Source organism: Thalia democratica, chromosome 4, assembly GCF_965202585.1.
Source record: "Thalia democratica chromosome 4, ktThaDemo2.hap1.1, whole genome shotgun sequence".
NCBI lineage: Eukaryota > Metazoa > Chordata > Thaliacea > Salpida > Salpidae > Thalia > Thalia democratica.
Genome location: NC_139168.1, coordinates 48,864,296 through 48,888,652, shown reverse-complemented (window position 1 = coordinate 48,888,652; position 24,357 = coordinate 48,864,296). Strand labels below are relative to the sequence as shown.

General features: G+C 24.1%; 1 protein-coding gene across 1 annotated transcript; it reads left to right on the top strand.

The window, feature by feature from the left end:
- The first annotated feature begins 1,810 nt into the window (after nt 1-1,810).
- LOC145833416 (acid-sensing ion channel 1A-like) lies at nt 1,811-22,680 on the top strand. Its single transcript, XM_082940596.1, has 12 exons — nt 1,811-2,136; nt 2,475-2,643; nt 5,030-5,244; nt 6,087-6,279; nt 6,417-6,558; nt 7,968-8,095; nt 10,452-10,614; nt 10,978-11,095; nt 15,721-15,813; nt 16,103-16,194; nt 20,477-20,569; nt 21,926-22,680. Exons 1-12 carry the CDS (start codon nt 1,811-1,813, stop codon nt 22,678-22,680), a joined length of 2,487 nt encoding a protein of 828 aa, XP_082796722.1.
- Nucleotides 22,681-24,357: the final 1,677 nt, after the last annotated feature.

Sequence of the window (24,357 nt, the reverse complement as noted above, 5' to 3'; positions counted from 1 at the left end):
TTAGTCGTTACTCCTTAAGTTCGTCTACACATCAAAACTTTGTCTCTTCTGTGGTGAAAATTATAATGAGCTTATTTTTATTTCCTTTATTTATTTTTTAAATTATTTTTAAATTTCTAGCAAAAATCCTTTTTTTTTATCAAACAAGACTAAACTCTAATGTTTAAAATTACAGCTTAAAAACTGTAGAAAAAATTAAGCTAAGAATAAAAAGTATTTTTGCTCTTTTAGTTTGCTTTGCTTCTTACATAAGTAACCTATTGAACTTTCCAACTTTGATGGTTCATATCATAAAAAGTTTTTCTATATGATTTTCCATGCTGAAAAATATCTACAATGCTCTACTATAAGATGTTTCATTTTTTCAGGGGCATAAGTTGCATCCTAATGTGCAAAAAATTGTGTACAGTAACTTCTCGCATCTTTACGCACTCTCGTTTAGTTACGCATTTTAGAATTCTAAAAAGTTTGAAAACCAGAAATTTTATTTTTTAATATTGCACATATTAGGTTTGTACTCTATGGCTTTGCCCTTTATAGCTTAGGTATCTTAACACCCCTTCTTTTATACCTTTAAATAAATAAAAAATTTCAGTTCTACAAATTCTTATGGCATGAAATTTCATTCCTGCTCAAAATATCCATTAATATATCTTTAATACAATGCAAGACTAGTTTATCCTTATGTGGGCAAAGGACAAACTAAAAAAATTTGTAGTAACATAACCAATTTTTATTAAACATTTTTGTGTATTTTATATATTTTTGTTCAAAAGAAGAGATCCATTAAAGGACCAAATGCATATTTTTGTAAAAGGCTATAGAAACAAATTTTAATATAGAAACCACACCGTTGCTTAATTGTAAACAAATGCTTAATTACAAATTGAAATTGCTAAGCAGAACAGAATATAAATGTTAAGTATCAATTAAGTCACATATAAATAAAGATAAAATCTACTTATTATCAAAATTAGTATAAATTTTTTTCAAGTATTATTATTTTATATAAATTTAAATCTTTTTTTTTGATATATGTATAGTTTTATCTTTTATTTTCATATTTATAAATAAATTTAACAAATTGTTATAAATGGGAAAGTCCCCAGTCTGCTTTTAACTAGAAGCAATATCAAAAAACAGCCATTATAATTAGTATATTTGGTACCTCTCGTATCTTTACGCATTTTTTCCTGTGGACACAATGTGCGTAAATAAGCGAGAGGTTACTGTATATTGAAACCCTTTTCTTGTTTTAACAACATTTCCGTAGTATAAAGAAGCACCGTTTTTCATTGCTATGGAAAAAATCAAATTCTTCAATAAAAAGAAAAACATGTTTTAATTAACAGTATTTAGTTAATCGTCTTAAACTAATAAAACAAGAGTATAATTAAACAAAAAATTATTAATTCTGTGCTTTTGATTTAAAAAGTTTAACGTTATATTACGTTTTGCAGTACTGAACAAACTAGTAAATTAAAGCCGTCAATTATAAACAAAACTTTTAGATATTTAGTATACCTTGTTTTATTTAATTAAGTAATCGTCTTAATAGTAGCTTGTATGATGTTTTTTATTGTCGTAAATAATTATTTTAAAGAAGTTTATACATAAATTTGAAATAAAATTATTGTTGTACTTTAATTTCGTATAAATAACTAAAAGTCAAACAAAAAGTACTGTAAGAAGTCATAAAAAAGAAAGAAAGAAATCTACAAACAATCTAATCATCTGTTCTTAGAAAAGATCATAGTAAAGTCTACTGAAAATAGTACTAAAATATAGCATGATATAAATTAGTGAAACAATGAGAAGAAAAAAAGTTTCTGAAATTAAAGACTGCACATCGATAACACCAGTAAATCAAAAGCGAAACTGTACGGAAAACTACGGCACCATAAATGATCGCTTATCAAGCTATGTGTCTGTTCAACCAGAACTAAACCCTTATCAAGACAAGTCTATGGGATTCAATGCCGATGAGAAAAGCTTTTTTAGACAATGCACTAACGATGCTAGATATCGAAGACGTAGCGGCTGTGGCACTAATATGAGTACGGGGTACCAAAGTTCTACGAGCGAAATAGATTCTTACATGTCAACACTCGACATCATAACACAAGTTAGAAAATTGTTTTATTAAACAAAACAACTTTTGTATTAAAGCTTTTTTTTTTCTACATAAGTAATAGTTTTTGGTAGTTTAAACTACACTTTATTTATTTATTTGACGATAAATTGACTATCTTTAACATATAGTTACAGTTAAACCAATAGTTCTAACATTAAATAAAAAAACGTCTTCGATAAAGTTGAAACTCTAAAAAATAATTTTAAAACTTAATTCAAGATTGGTTTAAGATAACTGAAACAACTTGTATTAAATGTTATGTTATTTAAACTGTTTAAAAACACGAACTAAATACTCTTCTACTAAAGAAAATACAGAACTAAAATATAGACATTTATAGTAACCTAAAGAATTTTCAGAACGAGCCCAAGCCGTCAGACCCTCAGTATTTTGCTGCAAACACAACTTTTCATGGTATAAGTCACATAGGAGCGCCAGAGACGTCCCAAATACGCAGAGGCTTATGGGCACTGATGTTTATGTCCTCGTTTTTTCTTCTCATGTACCACGTTAGTTAACTTGTATTGTTTTTTGCTTTTCTAAGTATAAAGTATTAAATGATAATAAGGTAATAACTGTGAATAATTTATTTAATCTAGAAAAACTTATTTAATTTATCTTAAAATAATTGTTTTTTTCTTGCTCATGTTAAAAATGTTTACTTTAAAGACTGCAAAGTTTTTTACAACTAAGTTTCCTTAATTTTATTATTTGATATAAAAAAATTCTAATTTACAATTATAACTGTTAAAAATAATATTCTAAACTAAAGTTGTGTCTAGTATAATTGTTAAAAACTAAATTTTTTTCTATTTTGTTACAAAAAATGGTAGTATAGCTAGGTAAGTTGTGCATAAATAACTTTTTGTTTATAGAAATTCTGTAGCTTATAATTTTGTTTACATAATACTTGCTGCAGGTCTGTAATATAGCGTTGATCGTAATAAAATTGTTGGAAAATGAGTTTTTTTTAATAAAAAAAGTAGCATATATACTTTGTTGTTTGATACAGAAAAATGTTTAATTTATAGTTATAACTGTTTACAATTATATTCTTAATTAAAATTGTATATAGTTAACTTTTTGTATAGTGTTATTGAGATTACTTAGTCTAACTAAGCCATAGTCTAAACATTGAAATATCTAAGCTAAAAATTAGTAAATAAAATCTTTAGTAATCAAAGATTATTAGTTTATCAAAAAGCGATCAATTTAAACACTTAGTTCATTGAATACTAATAATTTGTTTTTTTTATTGTCAATTTACTTTTTTAGTGAAAACAAAATTTATAAGTTATTAAATATTACATGAATTTGTTAACAAAAACCCTCCAATGACTTTTATGCGAATAAAGATAAACTTGCTTATTTAAAAAAAACACAACATTAGAAAAAAACTTTGGGTTGATTTAAATTAAAAAAAAACAGTAGTTTTCCAAGTAAGAATTCGTAATTGCTTAAATATTTATAACATTTACGTTACATAATTTAAACTTTTTTCTTTGGACTTATTTATTAATTTTGAAATTTTGTATACAACATTCTACTTGCTTTTCATATACAACTCATAGTCTAATATGTTGAAATAAAATAAATACAATTAGCCTTTCAAGACTTTATTATGCAAACTAAGATTAGTTGAGAAGTAGTTAAGATCTCTTTGTTTGTTTTCTTTAAATCAAAACACAGAATTTAATAAATACCTTTAAATTGAATAAAGTATAGCTCGTTGAGAGAAACATTATATTGGTACATATCTAAAAAGTTTATTGAGATTAATACCATTAATACTGAATTTCCTATATAAAAAAAACAATTTGGTGATAATTTGCATCTATAGTAGTGGCATTTAAAACGAAGAAAAGTTTATTGAACAATAAAAACACGACACACATGATCATACAAAAACGTTTTGTTCCTTAAAAATGTTTAAATATATGTGTTTTACAACTTGAAAAGTATTTTTAAATACATCTACGAAGTTATTGACTAGAGCGTAAAAAAACTCTTTTTATAAGTTTTTGTTTTTAGCTTTAGTTTATAATCAAAAAATGTTTCTACTTGTATATTTTTATACCTACTTTCTTGTAGTCTTCGTAAAAACTTTTTATACTTTTAGGCTAGTTCAAATAAAGTTGTAATTTTTTCTAAAAGAACTAGTTGAAGTTTTTAAATAAGCTTAACTTATAGTTTGAAAGCATTAAACGTACTCAAACGCTGTAATTTTTTGCAAAAGCTCATTAATTCTTACCATGTAAAATGCGGTTAAGTATTTTATAAATTAATGCTTTCAACATGACTCGATCAAAATTTTAAAATTAGCTATTTCATTTTCAAAAAACTTACAACTTGTTTAAATGGAACTAAAACCTTAAACTTACATATTAATTAGTTCTAGTATATTATCGTGGAAGATTTAAAGAAAGTTTTTTTTTGCTTTAATTTATATTTGCACTGTCATACTAAATGCTATGGTTTTGAAGTATACTTTACGATATAAAACATAAATTTTTTTAATAAATTATTGTGATATATTACGAAAATAGATAATTTATTTCAAGCTTCTCAACTTGGTTTTAAATGTATTTTAACACGGATTAAGACGTTGTTTTTAACTAAACCAAAGAAAATCATACAAAATATTATCTTAAAATAAATTAGTTATTCACTTTAGTTTAATATAAGAGATTTTTAATCGTCATTTAAAAAAGCTTTAAACATCAATTATAATTTATTCTAAAAAAACCATGTATTTATTGAAATATATTTAGCTTACATGAAAAATACACTTTGAAAATATTAGTTTCAAATTAAACATACTAATGCATTATTTTTATGACGCTTTAAAACTATAGTTTTGTAAAAATTAAAACAACAAAGTTTAACAATAAACAGGCTCTAGATCGTTATGAATATTACATGTCGTCTCCACATGTCACAAAATTGGATGAAAGAAGTGCAAAAGATCTTGTTTACCCGACAATAACCATTTGCAACATTAATCAGTTTCGCTACTCAAAAATAACCTACGACGATTTTTACAACTATGGAAAAAGTATTTTGGCAGTTTTTAAAGATCAAGAGAACACTTTTGATCTTGAAGAAAAGATGTGAGAAAATTTTGAATGCATATAGATTATTATAATTACGATGTTTATTATTTTACTTTAGTATACACTAATAAATCAAAAAAAATCTAACTTAAGATTAATACTTGTACTAGTAATACACAATTTAAAACCTAACCTGAATATTTTAAATCACCTGAATGAGACTAAGTGCAGGTGAGCATAAAAACATTAAACTTATCGAGTATATCGAATAAGTTACACGCGACTATTTTGTTAAAAGTAGAAAATTAAGAACGAAGAAATCTATTTGTTTAATTTAGTACATAGTCAGAATAAAACAAAATTTCAAGAAAAATTATATAAAAACATTTTAAGCTTAAAGTAAACTCATGATACTTTTTTTGTTTAAACAAATTTTGTTCAACTTTTTCTATTTGATCAAAAGACGGTTTTGAAGTAAACTTTGTTTATAAGTGAGTTTATAAAAAAATTGTAGTTTTTTTATTAAATTACTTTTTTAAAAGCTTATGTAGTTATATGAAGTGTAATAAAAAAACTAAGTTTATTTTAATTTTGAGTCAAACGAAACTTTAAAAATTACTTAAAATATTTTGAAAGCTTTTAAAAACTTAAACTTTATCAGTCACTAAAAACTTTCAAGTTTTTAAAAAGCATTTCAATTAGTTTTTATCTGTAAACAACTTAAGCTTCGCATGCACTATAATATTCACAATTCAGTCGAGCAACATTTCTTAATTATATAAGTAAAACTTACTCATAAAATATTTAAAGATATTCTATATGTATTATTAAAAAAGTATACTAGACATATAAACAAAAACTTAATCGTCTATTTTTTTGATTAGAATTTTTTTTGGCAGAAAGAACATAACAAAGAACGAAACTCAGTTAAGCTTACAAAAAGTACAGTTAGAACTCAACAAAAATTATATTCCACAAGAAAAAGCAAACATGACAAAGTTTTATTCTAGAGTTGGCCACCAATTGTGGGATACAGTAAAGTTTTGCCGCTTTCAAAGTGCAAACTGCTCTACTGATAGTCGTTGGAGTACGGTTTGTACGAAAAAATACCAGTTTTTCTACAAAAGTTCTTTTTCTTACTATGAAGGACGCCCGGTCGTTGTTTGCTCGTTTTAAAGCTCAGTAAACTAACGTAATTAACTATAGAGTTAAGTAATTATTTTAAACAGGTGTACACAAGATATGGAAAATGCTACACATTCAATGATAAGGAGCCATTTTTAAAAACTACAAAAGGAGGCATTGATAATGGTCTTGAGCTAATTTTAGACTCGCAACAAGATGAATATATGCCAGTATGGAAAGAAACAGGTTTTTTTAATGTAAAATATTTCTTAAAAATCTTAAGCTTAGGTTTTACAAAAAATTAACACTAAGTTAATAAACTAATAAAAACAAATCTTTTAAAGTAAACAAAGTAAATTGAATTAGTTTGGAAAACAGGCAACTATTTTTAATTTTCAGACTAACATGCATCGTAAAGTATTAATAAAAACATTGACTTAAATATCTGCAATTGTTTTTTGAAAGTATGACTTAATAACAAATTAACTCAAAAAAAAACACTAGCATTTCAAAACCCTCATTTTGAGGTATTAGTTTTAAGAATGTCTTTTTCTAATTTTCAAACCTTATAAAGTAAACTATACAAAGTTAACTGAATGGTTAATTATTTACATTTAGTAAAATAAAGTTAATTTTGACTTGATTAAAACTACCGTAAATATAATTTATAACTAAAACAATTTGGGTAGACTACAAAGAAGACAACTTAAAAGTTTTATCGATTCTCATGTCAATTTAAAGTAACTGTTGTCTATTATTACGTCATAAAAATTTTACACGTACTTGTCTTATAAACTTAGGTCGTTTTATTTAATTTTCTACTTGTTTACTGTCAAGAAACATGTAGTAAGTACATTATGATATTAAATTTTCTATGTTGCCAAAACTACTAATTTGATCGTTTTTTAATAAACTTTCACCAAAGACAAAATAAAGCAAGAAGGTTTTTTTTTAATTCAAATTTTGAAACTTAATTTATTTTTAAAACTTGAAAACAAATACCATTTGTTTCATTAAAAGTTGTAAATAAACAACAGAGATATTGGTTAACTTTCTTTTTTTTTTGCAACTTAAACTTAGTTTTAACATAAACAAGTTTTTTCAAAATTACACTTAAATTTTGTGTATAATAGATAAACAATTGTATCAACTCCATAAAAAAAAGTGTTTAATATATTCCAAAAGTATTTTGCTTACTCTGGTGCACATATAACTTTAGGTGTATACAGACAAGTTGATAGTTATAAAACTATTATTGTATAAGCTTATAAAACTTGTAACAAAAGTAAATGTATATACATAAATAGAGTACATATAGAAATGTATTTATATTATATATCGGTTATTTCTAACTGGAACCTTTTTTTACATAGTTTGAAGTTTGTATTTTAAACATTTGCTTAGATACACTCAATAAAAAGTTAATTTTTTATCTAATTAAAAAAAAACTTTCCTACTTTATAAAAAGCAACGGCTAGTAAAACAACCGTTTAACTTAAAAGAAATTTAGCTTTAATAGTTTGTGAACTTAATGAAGAAAGCAGTCATATATTATTTTAACATTTATTAGTATTATAGTAATAATATACTACTGTTATTAAAAAAAAACCTTTAAATGATGTTTTATGTAGTAAATTGCCAATTATAACTTTTAGACGAAATATCACTAGAGGCAGGATTTAAAATACAAATACATGCACAAAACGAACCTCCTTTTATTCACGAGCTTGGTTTCGGAATTTCACCTGGATTTCAAACACTTGTTGCTACACAAGAACAAAGAGTGATGGAATAATTATTACTTAAATCTTAAGGATTTATAATAACTTTATAGTTCATCGATAAATATAAATGTATTTTGATAAAAAATAGTTAAAAAGTTAAAAATAATAAGATTTTATGCAAAGTTTTATTAAAAATACTATCTACTTTATTCAATTGAAATAATAAAAAATTTACAAAATTAATAAACTAAAAATAAATGTTTAAACAGTTAATAGTTTCTTATACAGATCTTAACGAAACAAGTTCCTTAAACATACAATAATGACAACAATTTGCTCAGTACTTTTATTTTTTAAGTGACATATGTTTCTCTGTATTAATAAATTAACACAGTTCCACGGAGTTCTGTAAAAAATAAATATTTAAAAAAAGAATAGAAGATTAAGGTTATGAACATGGATATTTACTAAAATATAAGCCATAAATATTTTAGAATAATGATTAAAATTAGATACAATATATATTAAACATATTCAATTTAAAATACGGTACTTTTATTTATTAATGCTTGTTGATTTACTTTACAATGTGAGTGATTAGTATATGTTTATCTATTTCTAGTTATTTATCTTTTATAGTTATAGCCTATATTATGATAAATATCCGTATTCTTCTTCTTTTGAAGCATTTATTTTTACAATACTCCGTGGAATTGTAGTGATTGTTAAACTCAATAAAAATATGTCAGTTTAATAAAGAAAAAAACTATGTAAACTTTTGTTATAAACTAAAAGTATCTTTTCTTTAAAGTTGAAATCAAAATTATGTGTAAAGTAGGCGAGAAGTCTTTATAAAATTAAATAAATAAACAAGTTTGAAAGTGTTAAATACTCTTAAAATAATTTTTTTTGTGAGGCTATCTGACTAGTTCAAACTATATAAAAAAATTACATTACTTGGACGGATTTTGTATACACTGAGCAGAAATAATTCAAGTAATTTGTTATAAATTAAAATGGGTCGTATGTTTAATAGACAATTTAACTTTTTAACTAGTGTTTAATAAAACTTTAAGTTAAAAAAGAAAATATCTGAAAAACTAACTTTAACTTAATTTTCTATGGAAACAAGTTAACTCAACTCAATTTCGAGTTTATTTCTAAACTTTAATTAATAAAATAAAACTAAAAAATCAGAGAGCGTAACAAAACCTGTTAAAAATTATTTTTGATCCTTGCTTTCTAATTTCATAGAAAATACTAGAAAATCGATGTCAACAGATTCCCACTGACTCAGATCTTAAATTAAGGTCGTTTAGTTTAAATTATAATATCATAAGCGCTTAACAATAGAAGTCTGAGGATCCTATTAGAGGGTTTTAATAGAAGTCTGAGGGCTTTGTTAAAGGACATGTTTTTTGTTTTCAAAGTTATTTAAAAAAACATTTGTTTCATATGATCAAGAACTTGGTGCTTAAAAATTGTAGAAAGTCGAGGGTAAACCATATGCAATAGCGCTCTCTTTTTTTTTTTTTTTTTTTTTTTTTTAGATATTTTGCATTTGTATGCTGACAGTTTAAGTGATTACTCGTAGTATTTTTTGCACTTAAAAAAAACTTTTAAAAAGGTAAGGTGGTAAGGGGTAATTAAACATTGATTTTTTGTAGGGAGATTAGAAGTTATATTCAAACTTATGTCTAGTAAGTTGATTACTTTTACTGAGATATCTTTATAATATTTATTCAAGCACTTCTTTTTTAACTGCTTCTGTATTAAATTAACTTGTTTTTTTCTTATTGGCAATTAACATATCGTCTCTTTTTAGCCCTAATTACGTAGCTTGTAAAATCTCTATTAACGTTTTTATTCAAGAAAGCCGTGACATTTCACACATTTTAAAACCCATGGTTTTTTTATTGTTATTTCAAAAGGATGATTTTTGTTGTTGTTCTTTTTGTTTTTGTACCATACGGACCATTGGTTTTTAGGATCGACTATGCTGCACTACAATATATTTTTTCATATTTCTTTCTGTATTTTTTTGTACTGTTCTGCAAATTTCAGTGCTTCCTCTATCAATATTTTACTGATTAAAAGGCATTTTTAAATCTAACTTCGTACTTTAGTATTTATTTTTCTCAAGTACTATATACCAGTTGTCTGCTCGGTAGTTTAAATCGGTGTGCTCAAAAGTGGAAAACAATCGGTGCACCCAAGCTAAAACTGTTCTTTTTTGCTCGTTACCACAAACCTTAGTTTAAGTTTTTAAATGAGTTTGTATATAATAGCTGTAAAAGCCAATTAAAAATTAAATTAATTAGCCCGTAACAAAGCTTGTTCAGTTTTGATGTACTTAAACTTACTTTTTTGAGCTTTGTACTATGAAAAATAAAGTAATTTTTAAGTTTTATTTAGATAACTTTTCTACCTGAACCATGGGGCACATGCAGATCAGATCCAGATCCAACAGAAAGAAAATATTACGATGATTACAGCATATCAGCTTGCAGAATAGCTTGTGAGGCAGAATGGATTTACGACAAATGCAAGTGTGTCATGGTACATATGCCTATAGTTGGTAAGGATGTTTATTATTTTTCATTTGATTGTACAAGTTTTTTTGGTTCAATTACAAAATAAATATAAGTACAATTAAAATTAGTTCTAAAATACACTGTTTTTTAATTTTCAACAAGAAAAAATTAAAGTTTTTATGTAATAGTTTGATAAGTCACAAAGATCCTTTATAAATAGTTATCATCGAGAAAAAGTTTTTTTTTTAATTTCTGCTTAAAATATTAAAATAGTTTTGAAATAAACAAATATTAAAAAAATTTAATTAACATTAGTTTTTAATAGTTTATAAAAGGTTTAGCTTATTTTTAAACTTAAATGCACTACTTAGTTTGTTTTTTTTTTATAAATTTTGTACTATTTCAAGATGGTAGAAAATTGTGTACACCTGAGGCTTACAAAGATTGTGCTGACAGAGAACTGGACTTGCTTACATCTGGAAACAATTCTGCATGCACTTGTGAAACTCCATGTGAAGTTATAAGGTACATATTTAAACATTTAATTAAGACTTTTATGTGGTTAGTAAAGAGCGAGACTAAACTTTTTTCAGAATATTTTTTTTAAAGTACTTATTCGATGTATATTTTCAACTACTACTTTTATTTAGTTTAAAGCGAAATCAGAGTATACAATCGATTTTAACAAGTTTTTGAAGATGTATTTAGTGCCAACTATTCTATTAGACATGACCTTGCCCGTTTGCTTTTGAATTATTTTAACTTTATTAAACTTTATATAAGAAGTATTGTCAATAAATGATAAACCAAAAGTTAATATTTCAAACAAACGTGTTTCAATTCTACATAAAATGTTTAAAGTTTTGAAATTGCTAGTTAGTAATTAATTTTGGGGACATTTTAATAAGTGTTTTTTAAAAGTAAATTACTTCGTAATCTCAGTCTAAAAATTAATAAAAAGCAATTCTTTAATACAAAATTGATATATAATTAATTTTTACATAATTTTATAGTTTGATATGATTTTTTTGTAAACTTTAGAAAAAAATATAAGTTATAAATTTTCTATAAAAATAATCGAGAACTTTTGTATTGTTTGTCTAATTTAGTAATTAAAAGTACTTAAAAATAATCTAAACATTTAGTTTTATACTTATTTATCATACGAAAATTAATTGGATACATAGTGTTTAGAAAAAAAAAAATACTATTTAAAAAGTATTTTTTAACTGTTTTATTCAGAAAAACTACCATTGCTTGAATTTTTTTTTTTAATTTGATCTATTATTTTACGGTTAAAAAGTTTATTTATACTAAAAAATAATATTTCAATTAATAAATCTTAATTTTGATTAACTATAAAACATGGAAAAATATCAAGTTTATAGTAAATAATTTACAGCAACTTCGTACCTGCTTGGTTTAATCTAATATAAAATTCCTGTTTTTTAAATAAAATCTTGAGTTCAATGTCGTTTATGGCAAACTTTATCTCAATTAAAGATACTAAACACATTTTTACGGTGTTATAAGCACAACCTAACAACTTTTTATTTTAACATCATTTTTACGTGCAATATTATTAAGAAAGTTTGTTCACGTAATAATTGTTATTTTATAAACGAAATTACTAAAATTAATAATTTTGACTGTAAACTAATACTTACTGAGCTTATATATTAAAAAAATGACAAACAAGTTTATTGGCTGTAAGTTTAAAAACGAACATTAAGCCTGTAGCGGGTTTTGGTCTTTTTATCTTCGCACCTTTGACTAGAGTTCAACATGCGAAATTACTCGCAAGGCAACTGTAATCAGTTATTTTTTGATGATAAAAGTAATTTGTAATAATTTTCATTTACATTGTTAACACAGTCTTCAGTGTCACTAACTTGGTTATAATCATATTTTATATTCTTATGCACAAAAAAAAAACACAGAATACAACTTTAATATTTAATTAAACTGGTTTTAAGCTTAAATTTTTGATTGAACACGCATAATAGTCTCAAAGTAATAAGTTTTTTAATTTTATAATTTTTTATACAATTTGCGAAAATGTATTAAAGCATACAACATAAACAAATTTTATGATTTAAAATAATTTGATATTTTTATAACTTACAGTTTGTATATATCTCAAAATTACCCTAGAAATCTGTTGGAGTTAAAAAATTAAATAAAATGTTAGGAACAAATATTTCTAGATTAAATCATAAAGCTCTTTGATTTACTTTTTAAAGTTTAGTTATTATTGTAGCTTAGAATTAAAACCATAAAGGACTTATAAAATTTTGTGATTTATAACACAAATATATACCATATAAAAGTACCAGTACCGTAAAACTATGTAAAATTAAAAATTGTACCTCTTAAGTAGTTTTAGCTATCAAATATTAACTTTTATTTTCAATACCAGCATTTGTGCAATTTTTCTCTTTTATAAATAACTTTGAGTTAAAATCATTATAGTTTAGCTTTTTTTCTAAATACGTTTTTTAATCTACAGTTTCATAATTCTTAAAACAAAATAAGCATTTTTCAGAAAAGTAATGAATCCATTATATAGTTTTTGATAAAAGTTTAAGGTTGTAAAATAAATTAATTAAAATTTAAGTTTATAATAACTTGAAAATTCAAAAGACAAAAATAATTCGTTGAAAACAAGTAGGTGATTTGTTTTGGTGTACTAATAACTGTTTTTAAAAAATGACTACTGATCCTTAAAATTTTGTTCAATATAAAACTTAATTTATATAATGATTGGACTATTTTTACAGCTGAGAATTTATGCAAACCTTTTAATTTTATTCTGTATGTTACTAAAAATAAAATAACTTTTAAAGCATTAATTATTTCCTAGTTAAGGTAATTGTAAATATTACTTTTGTTAAACTTACAAAGATTGAATTTCCTAATATAAACGCAGATATACATATAAAAGAACAGTATATGTTTTATTTATAAAAACCTTTACATTAGTCTAATTTAGAATAGAAATTAATTACAATTAAAACAAATTTATATTCGAAATTATAGGTTTAATGAAATTCACAAACAGAAAAAATAGGCAAAACACGACTTTTTACTAATATTTAAAAACGAAACAGTAATATATCTAAATTACATTTTGTTAGTAGCGTGCAAATTTTAAATCATGAGTAACGTTTGTCAGTATTTTAAGAAAATTAGGAAATTTTCCGCATAATATTTCCCATATGTATACAGTTTTTAACAAGCTCTTGCTGCATTAACACCCCCAGCAGTCAGGCAGGTATTCGATCGATACTCAGACTCTTGATCCGTTAACTAATTCTAAAAAGCTAAATTCCCGTCGAAGCAGCTTTGTTGTCATTTTACAAGGACTGCTTTTTTTTAATGTTTGATGAGACGACATTTGCTTGTTTGAAAATTTACTTTATATGCACAATGCTCCCTTTTTTATCTTCCTATACCTTAACTTTTGTTTATATTTTTAATACACCTAATTTTTACCAATTTATCAAACTTAATTATTCTTCTAAAAGAATTTTCTTGTTTTGCTTTGCTTTTAACTCAAAAATTTTTGTTCAATTACCTGAATATTTCTCATGTTTTCTTATACTTTCTCTTACTTTGAAGTTTTAACAATATTTTTTTCCCAACTTTTCGCTTAATATTTTACTTGCTACTAAAACAAAAATTCTTCTTTTGTGTGACACTGGGTTGATATTCAATTATAACCAAAATAATTCTATAATGTGATTTTGGTTTCTTAGTTAAAGTTCATTCTTTTTACTGCTCTTTATTACTGTTTGTTGACAGTTATAAAAACATAAATGATTTAAGTTAAATAACTTTTTAATAAACCGTAAATAATAAAATAAAACCATTTAACTTTTTTATATTTCTGCAACTTTATAACCTGTTCGTGAATTAGGTTTTACTACTTAACTTGAAACATAAGTTTAATTCTTTTACTATAAACCTTTTAAGTAATTACTTTAAAAGATTAATTTTAAATGTAATTTTTACAACAAAAAACATTGTTACTAATGAAAAGTGTCTTATTTATTATATTTTCATTTATTGATTTTCTTGGTTAATTGACTTATTTTTTCTTAAGATTTATTGTTTTAAGTGGTATAGTTCAATAGAACAAACTATAATACTATTTTCTAAAACAAGTACAACACCTTTGCACCGACATAGTTTTTTGGTATAATTACTTTTACTACTTAACTTAAACCTTAAAGTATAAATATTTTTGTAGCTGTTTTAAATCTTTTCTAACAAAATTAAACTCGTTCGTTTTATGAGTTTTGACACATATGATACAACTTTAGTTAAATGCTTATGTACAATAACCTTCTGACTAGATACGCATTTCTTGTGTACGCACAGCCGGTTGGGTGTGTACTTTTTAGCTGAAAAACGGTGTGTTTAAATTGCATTTTTTTACTTAGAATACATAAAAAAGCCTAAAAGTAATAATACAAAAGTATTTAATTTAAAAATAAGTTTTACTGTATTAAATTTACTTAAATTAAATCTAAAGTAACCTAAAAAAGTTATGAACTTACAAAATTTATATCAAATTAAAAATTTAAAACAAACACATTACAGTTTATTTGACGAAAACAACGAACAGAGCAATTTCAATTTGCATACAAAATGATTAAAGTGTAGGAATAAAAAATATTAAAAAGGTCGGACATAATATAGATAAACGAAAACAATAAACAGCGCAATTGACATTTACATACCCATCGATTCAAAAATAAACGTATAAATTGTATAAAAAAGTGATACTAATTAATATGTAAGGCTTAATGTAGTTAACTAAAGAATAAAAAATCGGATACGCACGGCTGGTTTGGTACGCATTTTTGCGTAGTGTTCAAAGTGCGTATCTTAAAGGCAGGTAACTGAATTTAAAAAAGAACTATTTAGCAAATTACTCAAAAAAAGTTTTTACCTGTAGGCTTAAGTAAAATTGTATTTTATTACTGTTTTTTTTTTAACTTTATCGTAAAAGTTTAAAAATTCATTTGTTTTAAAGGATTTTTTCATTTAAATATTTTTGGCTTAAAAATATTGTACTGACTTATTGGTTTACCATAGTTAAATTAACAAAAAAAATTTAATTTATCTAACCTATTATAATACAGATACAATTTAGAACTGTCAAATTTAAGATTTCCAAGCGAACAGGCACGTTCTTATCTTGCCTACAAGTACAAAAAAACCGAGGAATATGTAAAGTGTGTAAAAAGTTGTTTGTTAGCATAGATTAATAAAAGTTAATATTAAACACTTTTTACAGTCAAATACAAAATTTTAGTTTACATTAAGTTAACATTTATTTATCAATAACATATGTTATAGTCAAAATTTAATTATCTAACTTTGTTAATGTGGGCAAAGTAAAAACAAAAAATTAGTGTTTAGTATATAGCAAGTAACTTTTACATGTATAATAAAGTTTTTTTTTTGAATAAACTTTTAATAAACTAAATGAACCATTGAACAACCTACAATATTTTTTTTCAGAAATAATTATTTAAAGCTGAACATTTTCTTTGAAGCATTAAACTATGAGACAATAGAACAAAAAGTTGCATACGAAGTTCCTGGACTATTTGGTAAGTTACAAAATTTGTTATGAATATAACACTTTGTGCGAACTTAAAAAAGATAAACTTAAAAAAATTAAACTATTTCTATTCTAGAAAAATTACTTAATTATCTATGTTTTCTAGATATATAACTTTTAAAAATTGTCTAGCTTAAAAATAGAACAATCAAATTTATAATAAATTCCAATAACATCTTTGAATCTTGGGCTGAAAACGGAGTTCAAGCGACCATTGACTGTAAAAAAACAATTTTGTTGAATATATATCAAACTAAATGTTAAACATAGTTAGATAGAACTTGATTTCTTTGTTTTAAAAATGGTTTTATTTTTTTTTAAGATTCAAGTATTTAAGAAGTTATGTAAGTATAATCTAACCAGATTTTTCCCTATTACAGTGTAAAAGTTACAGAAAAATACGGGAAATGCTTACTTAAAAAAAACATTTTTCTTACCAATTTTCTTAAAAATGGTATAATGTATATCGAAAAATAAGATAAGTTATTTGAAAACTAAACATTTTAAGATTTATATTTTTTTAACAAAACTAAGTAGGCATCAAAATATCGCCTGTAAAAACATTAAAAAAAACTTGTATACCTATTGATAGAAATTTTTGTAATTTGTTTATAGATTTCTTTAGTGTGCGCTAAACGATAATAAAATAAAAAAGATATGTAAGAGATAAGTGTTTTGAGATACTTAACTCTTAAACTACCCTATATTTCATTAAAAATAACAATAAATAAGAAATAAAAAGCAGTTTTCTTAACTAGAAATAGTATGCTTTTATTTTTAAATATCTAAATAATTTTGTCATTTTTATAAACATTGAACCAAAAAAAATAAAATACTTAAAAAAATTATCTGTATAATAGCTTTTAAAATTTTTAGTAGTTGCTTTAGGCCTTAATTTTGATATAAATTTTAGGATTTTTAAAATTTTTTTTAAACTTCAAGACAGAAAAAATTTGATACATTTGACCTGACGTAATTTTTATTATACTAAAAGCAGAATAGAACTAAATCCAATGTTTAAAAGAAGAAACCCAGCTCTAAACAAAAAAATAAAGCTCTTGGTTTAATTCTTTAGTCACTAATATGGTCAATACCCGCTTGCCTGCCCGGTATTTTTTATTTTATTTACAATTGTTCTACATCGTTAAAGATTTTACAAAAAAAAAGATTTCTAAAAGTAAATAAATGTTTAACGGTATCAAATACAACACCAAATTTAAGCTTTTTGTTTTTAGAACTGTATTAAACATTTTATTTTTCATATTAATGTTAAAAGTTATCATATTTAGATTTTTTAAAGTAAATAAGATAAAAAATAGTTTATAAAAATAAACTCTTTAATCAAACTAGCTTATTGAACACGATAAAAAAATTGACAATCAAAAACGACTTGATATACAAAAATTTATTACGTTTAAAAATTGATATGTAGAACGTCAAACTACAAACCACATATTTTATTAACTTTAAGTTTTACTTTTATAAATTTTTGAAAAAATTATAGCTACATAAACAAACAAAGTATGATTTTAAGCTTAGAGTATTTTAAAGTAAAAATAAAGAAAAATGGTATTCAAATTTTGGAAAGTTTTGTTTAGAATGACAGACTTATTCGTATTAACTCATAATAAGTTCTAAAGATAGATAAAATTGAAAGTTAAAATATATATGCTTCCAGAAAAATAATATTGTTTCTATTTGTTTTGAACTATAGTATTTTTCTATATACTAAGTTGAAATAAACATAAAAGAATTATTAATTAAATGCAAAAAATTTTTTATTCTTGCTTTATTATATTTGTTATTAGTTACCGTTTTCACTACATAGCGCATTTTTAAACTAAATGTTGTAAGTAAAACAACAAAAGATTATAAATATACAAAGAATACAAATAATGATGCAATTGATTTGTATGATACGATAAAAAGTATCAAATTAAATAAATCAAAATCAAACTAAGAAAATAAATTCTGCGTAGTCATTAAAAAACTGCTAAACAGAAATTGCTATTATAAGGTCAGATAAAAGATCTTATTTTATCTATGCTAGTCCATTACTGTACAAGAGTTTATATTTTATTACAGTATAATTACAGACTCTTAAAAAAACGACATTTGAAATTAAAGAAGTTGCCGCCTAACTACTCTTCAACTGTAGTATTTATAACAGAAAGATACTAAAACTTGTTATAATAAAACTAAGTTGAAACATATATAACACTCAATAAACATAAAATTTTTATTTTTTACATTAGAAAGATATATTCTCCTGAAATTTTTTTAAATCATTATCGAATTATAATTTAGCTTTTTACTGGTTTGGACTAAAATTATATGCTAAAATTTTTGTGATTTTGAGAAAAATTCTACTTTCTGAAAGAATTGTATGTGATTTATATCAAATTTTATTATATTACTACTTGTTCCTGCACAATTTTTAGTTTCATATTTTAATATAATTAAAGTAATGTCGTTATCAATTAAAATTTTGATCGTCTAAAATTTATGATCTGTTTTAAAGTGAACTACAAAAAAGAGAACCTGAAACAAAACAATTTCTAAAAAATACGACAGGTTTTAATACAATAAATATAAAGGACTATTTGAAAACTAAATTTTTAAATTAACATAAGTTTTATAGTTAAATTTCATTGAAAGTTATAATTTTTTTTTTCAAAATAAGTCAGATTTTTCATATATTTCCAATAATTACATTTTTATTGTTAATTTTCAACTTGTCTTTTATAATGAGCTTAAAATTTTGTATGAATTTTATATTTTTCAAGATCATTTTGAATGAGTTTTTTTGTTATTAGCGAATTCATTACATTTGCTATATAACTTTGAAAAAGTCAAAACAACTATAAGATTTGGGTATTTTAATTGTAAACTGTAACGCCCGCATAAAAACTATATAAACAAAATAACACAATATAACGTTAAATAAATGATGAATCTTAAAAATTTACACTATCTAAAAATGTATTTTCGTTAAAACCTAGTTAAGTTTGTGTGCACACTTAGTGATATTTGTGCTTTAGTGCTTTGAATACTTTGGAGCTCCGTAATTACTTCTATAAAACTTAAGTTTTCTACAACCTATTAGTTTATAGTTTTACTTGCTTAAGCTTTACACTTCTTGATCTTACGTATACAAAAAAATGTTTAAAATTTTACTTAGAAAACTAAAAAATAGTAGAGAAATATATTTAAAGAGTCATAAACGTTTTCTTTTTGCACAACATTTGTGTATACTAGGTTTACTTGTTTTGTCAAAACAAAAGAACTATTAAAAATTTAAGTATATGTATATAATTTGTTAGTTTTTCATTTTTAAATATTGTTTTTTTAGATTAAAAACAACTGTATAGTTTACTAAAACACAAGTGTTAAAGTTATAAGTAAGAAATCATAAGTTAATTACTAGAAGACCACCCTTAACTATTCAAAAAAAAAAACGCTATAAAGTTCTTAAAAGTTTTGATAGTATTTATCTAAATTAATAAAAAAATTATCAATAGCTTTAACATAATTAAAATAATTTGCTCAAATAAGGTAGTTAAGACACAAAAATTCCATGTCTTAACCAAAAACTTTTTTTTAATCATTCAGCTAAATAATACTAGTTTTCAGCTGATCTTTTAAGTTTCTAATAGTAGTATACTTATGTTTTAAAACAAAAACAAATGCAAATTTAAAACAAACACATGTAAGGTATAACCTATTTTGTAGAGATTTAATTTTTTGAAATTAATGTAAAAAAATCCAAAAGCTAAATTTAACTAGTATTGCTCATATTTTTTAAGTGAAAATGGTTATTATTTATTACGATAAAAGAATTCTGCATTTTTTTTGCTTTTAACGGTTTATAGATTTTTGATAAAAAAATATATTTCTCATTAAACGAATGTGAAAGATTTCCGATTTTCATTACTTTATAACGCAAAAAAACTTAAAATAGCTTAAAACCGTTAGTTAAATACAAGTTTAAATTGTCTATTTTGAAGTAAATACATTAACTTAATTATTATTAATTAATAAAAAAATATTCAATAAATTAACATTATCTTAAAACTTAGACTTTAACAGCTTTTAGGAAAAACAAATTTCTAAAAACTAACGACATACAATAAGAAACTGTAGTTTTTTTTCGTTAGATATATATGTAGATTAAAAAATTAGTTTTAGTAACTGTTTTAGTTTCAAACTGTTTTGAAATAATGATAATAAAAAAATGGATACTATTAGAAAAATATTTTGCTTTTTTCTAGGCGACATTGGCGGACAAATGGGGCTTTTCATTGGAGCAAGTATTCTGACAATACTAGAGCTTTTTGACTATGTTTACGAAGTTGTTAAAGTGCGTTTGCTTTTATTAACCAACTTTTAAATTTTTGAAAACTTATTTTATAAACTTTAAAGGACAAAATTAGGGGAAAAAAAGACGACGAAGAAGAAAAAACAAATGATGATATTGGTTAGTTTACTTTAGTTTTTTAAACAGAATTTAAAATTTTTAAAGTAGGTCGTAACAATGTTACAAATAATTGGCCGAATCTTTATATTATGAAACAGAAGTATGAATTTAAGTTTAAAATAATTTGATATAAAAATATACAAAAAGAATTTAATTCTAAAAATTTAGTTTTGTAAGCACATTAGACGCGACCAGTCGAAGTCTGGAGCATTCTTTATCTAAAAAAAGGAGAATAAACGAAAACATAAACACACTCCAGCTCTGCTCAAAGAAATTATTTTATCTCTATATCTTATTATAAAATAATAATGTCATAAAAGTTATAATTGAGCAGCAATTTGTTTTGCCAGCAAAACAGAGAGTCAGATATATTTTAATTATGCATAAAACAAACTTAGAAAAGCATTGATGTAGTGTTTCTGCTATCTTATCAGTTTGTATTATCAAAAAAGAAATAGATATAGTTTTTCATTAATTGAAAAATTTCCTTCATAAAATGTAGAGATGATAATTTTCTTTTTTGTACTGTTAGTTTACAAAGTATTTTTCTGCAATCGTAAACATTATATAATATTTTAAAACCTTAACGTAATTCAAATACTCAAATTAAATTTTATATAAAAATTTAATACTTTTGATTAAACTTTATTTCTATATTTCGGTTTATAACAAACAATATGATTAAAAATTTAAAAATACCGTTTTACTTACAACAAAACTTTACTTTTTATACTTAAAATATATTTGATATTTCAATATAAATCTACTGAAATCTAATATTTCAGTAAAAATACCAAATGAGTTTTGTTATTTCTTTTAAAATACTATATTGTTAAAATCGCTGTAAGATTATTAATTTGTTTAACATTAAAAATAGGATTATTTTAGTTTTCCATTATATAACTTTTTTTAATTTTTTTAGGTACATAATACTTATTGTTATTTTAGTTTAAATTTTTCAACCCTTTATTTATAAGTTTTATATGAAATATGATCAAAAAATCAATGATCAAAGAGCTTTTTGTTAAGCAACGATTTGTTAACTTAACTTAAGTTTTAATTTTACTAAACTAACTCATTTTTTTGTATATTTAGAGGATATGTATTGTTTGAATTATTTTTTAATCCGGAAAACTAGTAACTGTACTAGATTATTAACATTTGTGTTTATCTATATGATTAACTAATAATTTTGTGTAAAATATTAAGTTTACTAAAATAGTAAGTTGTTAAAACACTTTAGACACACATGGGTGCACCTCAATACTACCTTCAGTTAACTCAGCTCCTCCGGAATATCAATCAACAAAGCCAACATCTGGTAACAAAGGAAATTATATTAGCGGCCCCATTGCAAACAATAAGCAGCAAGTGTATGGTACAAACACGCGCCTTACGAACAATTTGTCAGGTCAGTATCAAGGTGTTGGAAATTTTCTGATGACGCTAAAAGAAGACCCACACCACCCTAACTCAAATTTACCTGATTACAAAAACTCAAACTACGATGATCATGTGACGAAAAACGGTGGCGGTAAAATTGTCTCTCATCGCCGCGGCAATCACCAAAACTATATGGCTAGAGAGACGTCCATGAGTTATAACGACCTTTACCGAGCCAACAACGACTACTCATCTTCGACACTTCCACCAGAAGTTACTGGCGTTTGCAGTGTCGGTTACATGACTTCATCACGCGCAGGAGAAAGGTACTCTTACATGGTGACTACTGATGGGAGGAGTTCTACTGCCCCATATCCCCCTCCAATTATGTCGGGAGCTTTGTCAAGCTCTTGCTTGAACTCGTTGACGAACCCCACGAGAAATCATAAAAGTGCGTTTTCCTCTTCCAGTGTTCCACCTCCACCTCCACTTATTAACAACCATTCAACCACATCATTTATGCACAACCCTCCTCCTCCTAGGCAAGCTGTTGCAGATTATGACGTTACCAACACTGCTGATTACCCGCTTCCAATGGAAACTGACATTCATTAGAAGAAATTTAAAATTAAAGTGAAAAGCTTTTCTAATGTGAAATAAAAATGTTTGTAACTCTTTTATTTTTCTACTTTTTTTTATAAAACTATCATACTTATTTTATACTATAAATACTTTTAATAAAAATTCAATAAGTACTATTTAAATAAGTAAACTATTTTAAAACTATTGCTGTTTTGTCATTTCGTTGTTAATATGTTTTATTTTGTCATTTTATTATTTTTGTGCAGAATATTTTTTATACACTGATAACTTTTTATTGTATTTAAAAATACTTACAGTTTTTTTCAAAGATAAGATAAGGGTAATGTGGACATCAATTGCCAGCAAACTAAATAAAAAAAAAACTTTTTGATTTAAAAAAATTAAATTTTAAAAGATATCTCTTTCTTTCTCATATTTTAGTAATAAATGTTGTGTTTTTTCAGCTTACTACTACAATTTCGTAATAAAATTTATAAATAATTTGTATTATACAAAACAAACAAATTTTTCACAATACATAATACAAATTTTTAAGCTTACTACATAACACAGTTTTTTATTGTTTCGAAATCGAGTTAATATAATGTAACAACGTATCAAGAAAAAAAGTTTTTACACGCTTTAGATTTTAAGTATGATGAGTAATAAAATAATACTAAATTTAAATTTATAAACAGCAGTTTCACAAGCTACTTACCTGTAAATGACGAATTATATAACAAATACTACAGTAAAAGCGTTTTATTTTATTAAAATGTAAAAGTTTTTAAAAAATTCTAACAATATTTTAGGTAGTTATTTCTCTGAAAGTATTAGTTAAACATATTTCTTGTATTTCAAAAAAAATCCTTTTCAATACACCAAACTAAACAAGAAGAAACTAATGATTTTAAAACGACTTTGATTTAATATCATAGATATTAACATTTATAGAAATGCAAAGTATTTTGAAAATTTCGATTACAAATGACAAAGGCTCTATAAAACTATTTAATGCTGCGGATAAAAAAGAAACTTTACTAAAAAGATTAAAAAGACTATCTTAATAAGTAAAGAAAGCTTTTGTTTGGTTTTTTTTTTTTTAACTTTTCTAAAATTATGCTTTAAGTAAGTGATCTACCGGATCCAGCCATTTTTTGCTTGGATCCGGATACGGCCGGATCCTAGTTTCTATAAAAGATCCTAATCCGACCGAATCCTAAATTTAAAAAAAGATACGGATCCAGCCGGATCCTAGCTGAGATTGGGCAAGATCCGAATCCAGTTAATTTGGAAAGACTTTGTTTTCCGCGATCAGCTTTTTTCAGTTTTATATACTTAGATTATTGTGTTTTGACCATTTAATATGTATAAAATTAGTCAAAGGAAACAAACTAATTAAAGTTTAGTTAATTCAACCAATTGTTGTAAACATACATCCATTAGAGTAAAAAGAGTGAGTTGTAAATTTAAAGTTTCATGCAAATTAAATTTTTCTACTGACTCTATAATTTAGTTCTATTTATAGACTTAAAATATTCTCATTTTTTAATATAAAACATATATTTAAGTTTTGATGTATTTCAGTTTATTTAAAGTCTTTTCAATTTAAATTTAGTTATTTTATTCTAACTTTAATATATTAAATATTCTAAAAACTCTACAAACACAGCTCATTTAATATTTGGTAACTATAACTTTAAGAGGCAA

Coding starts and splice junctions, on each gene's coding strand:
- LOC145833416 (XM_082940596.1), top strand. CDS start 1,811: ATGAGAAGAAAAAAAGTTTCTGAAATTAAAGACTGCACATCGATAACA. Junction 5,245..6,086: donor TTTGATCTTGAAGAAAAGAT/GTGAGAAAATTT, acceptor TTTTTTTGGCAG/AAAGAACATAACAAAGAACG. Junction 20,570..21,925: donor TTACGAAGTTGTTAAAGTGC/GTTTGCTTTTAT, acceptor AAAACACTTTAG/ACACACATGGGTGCACCTCA.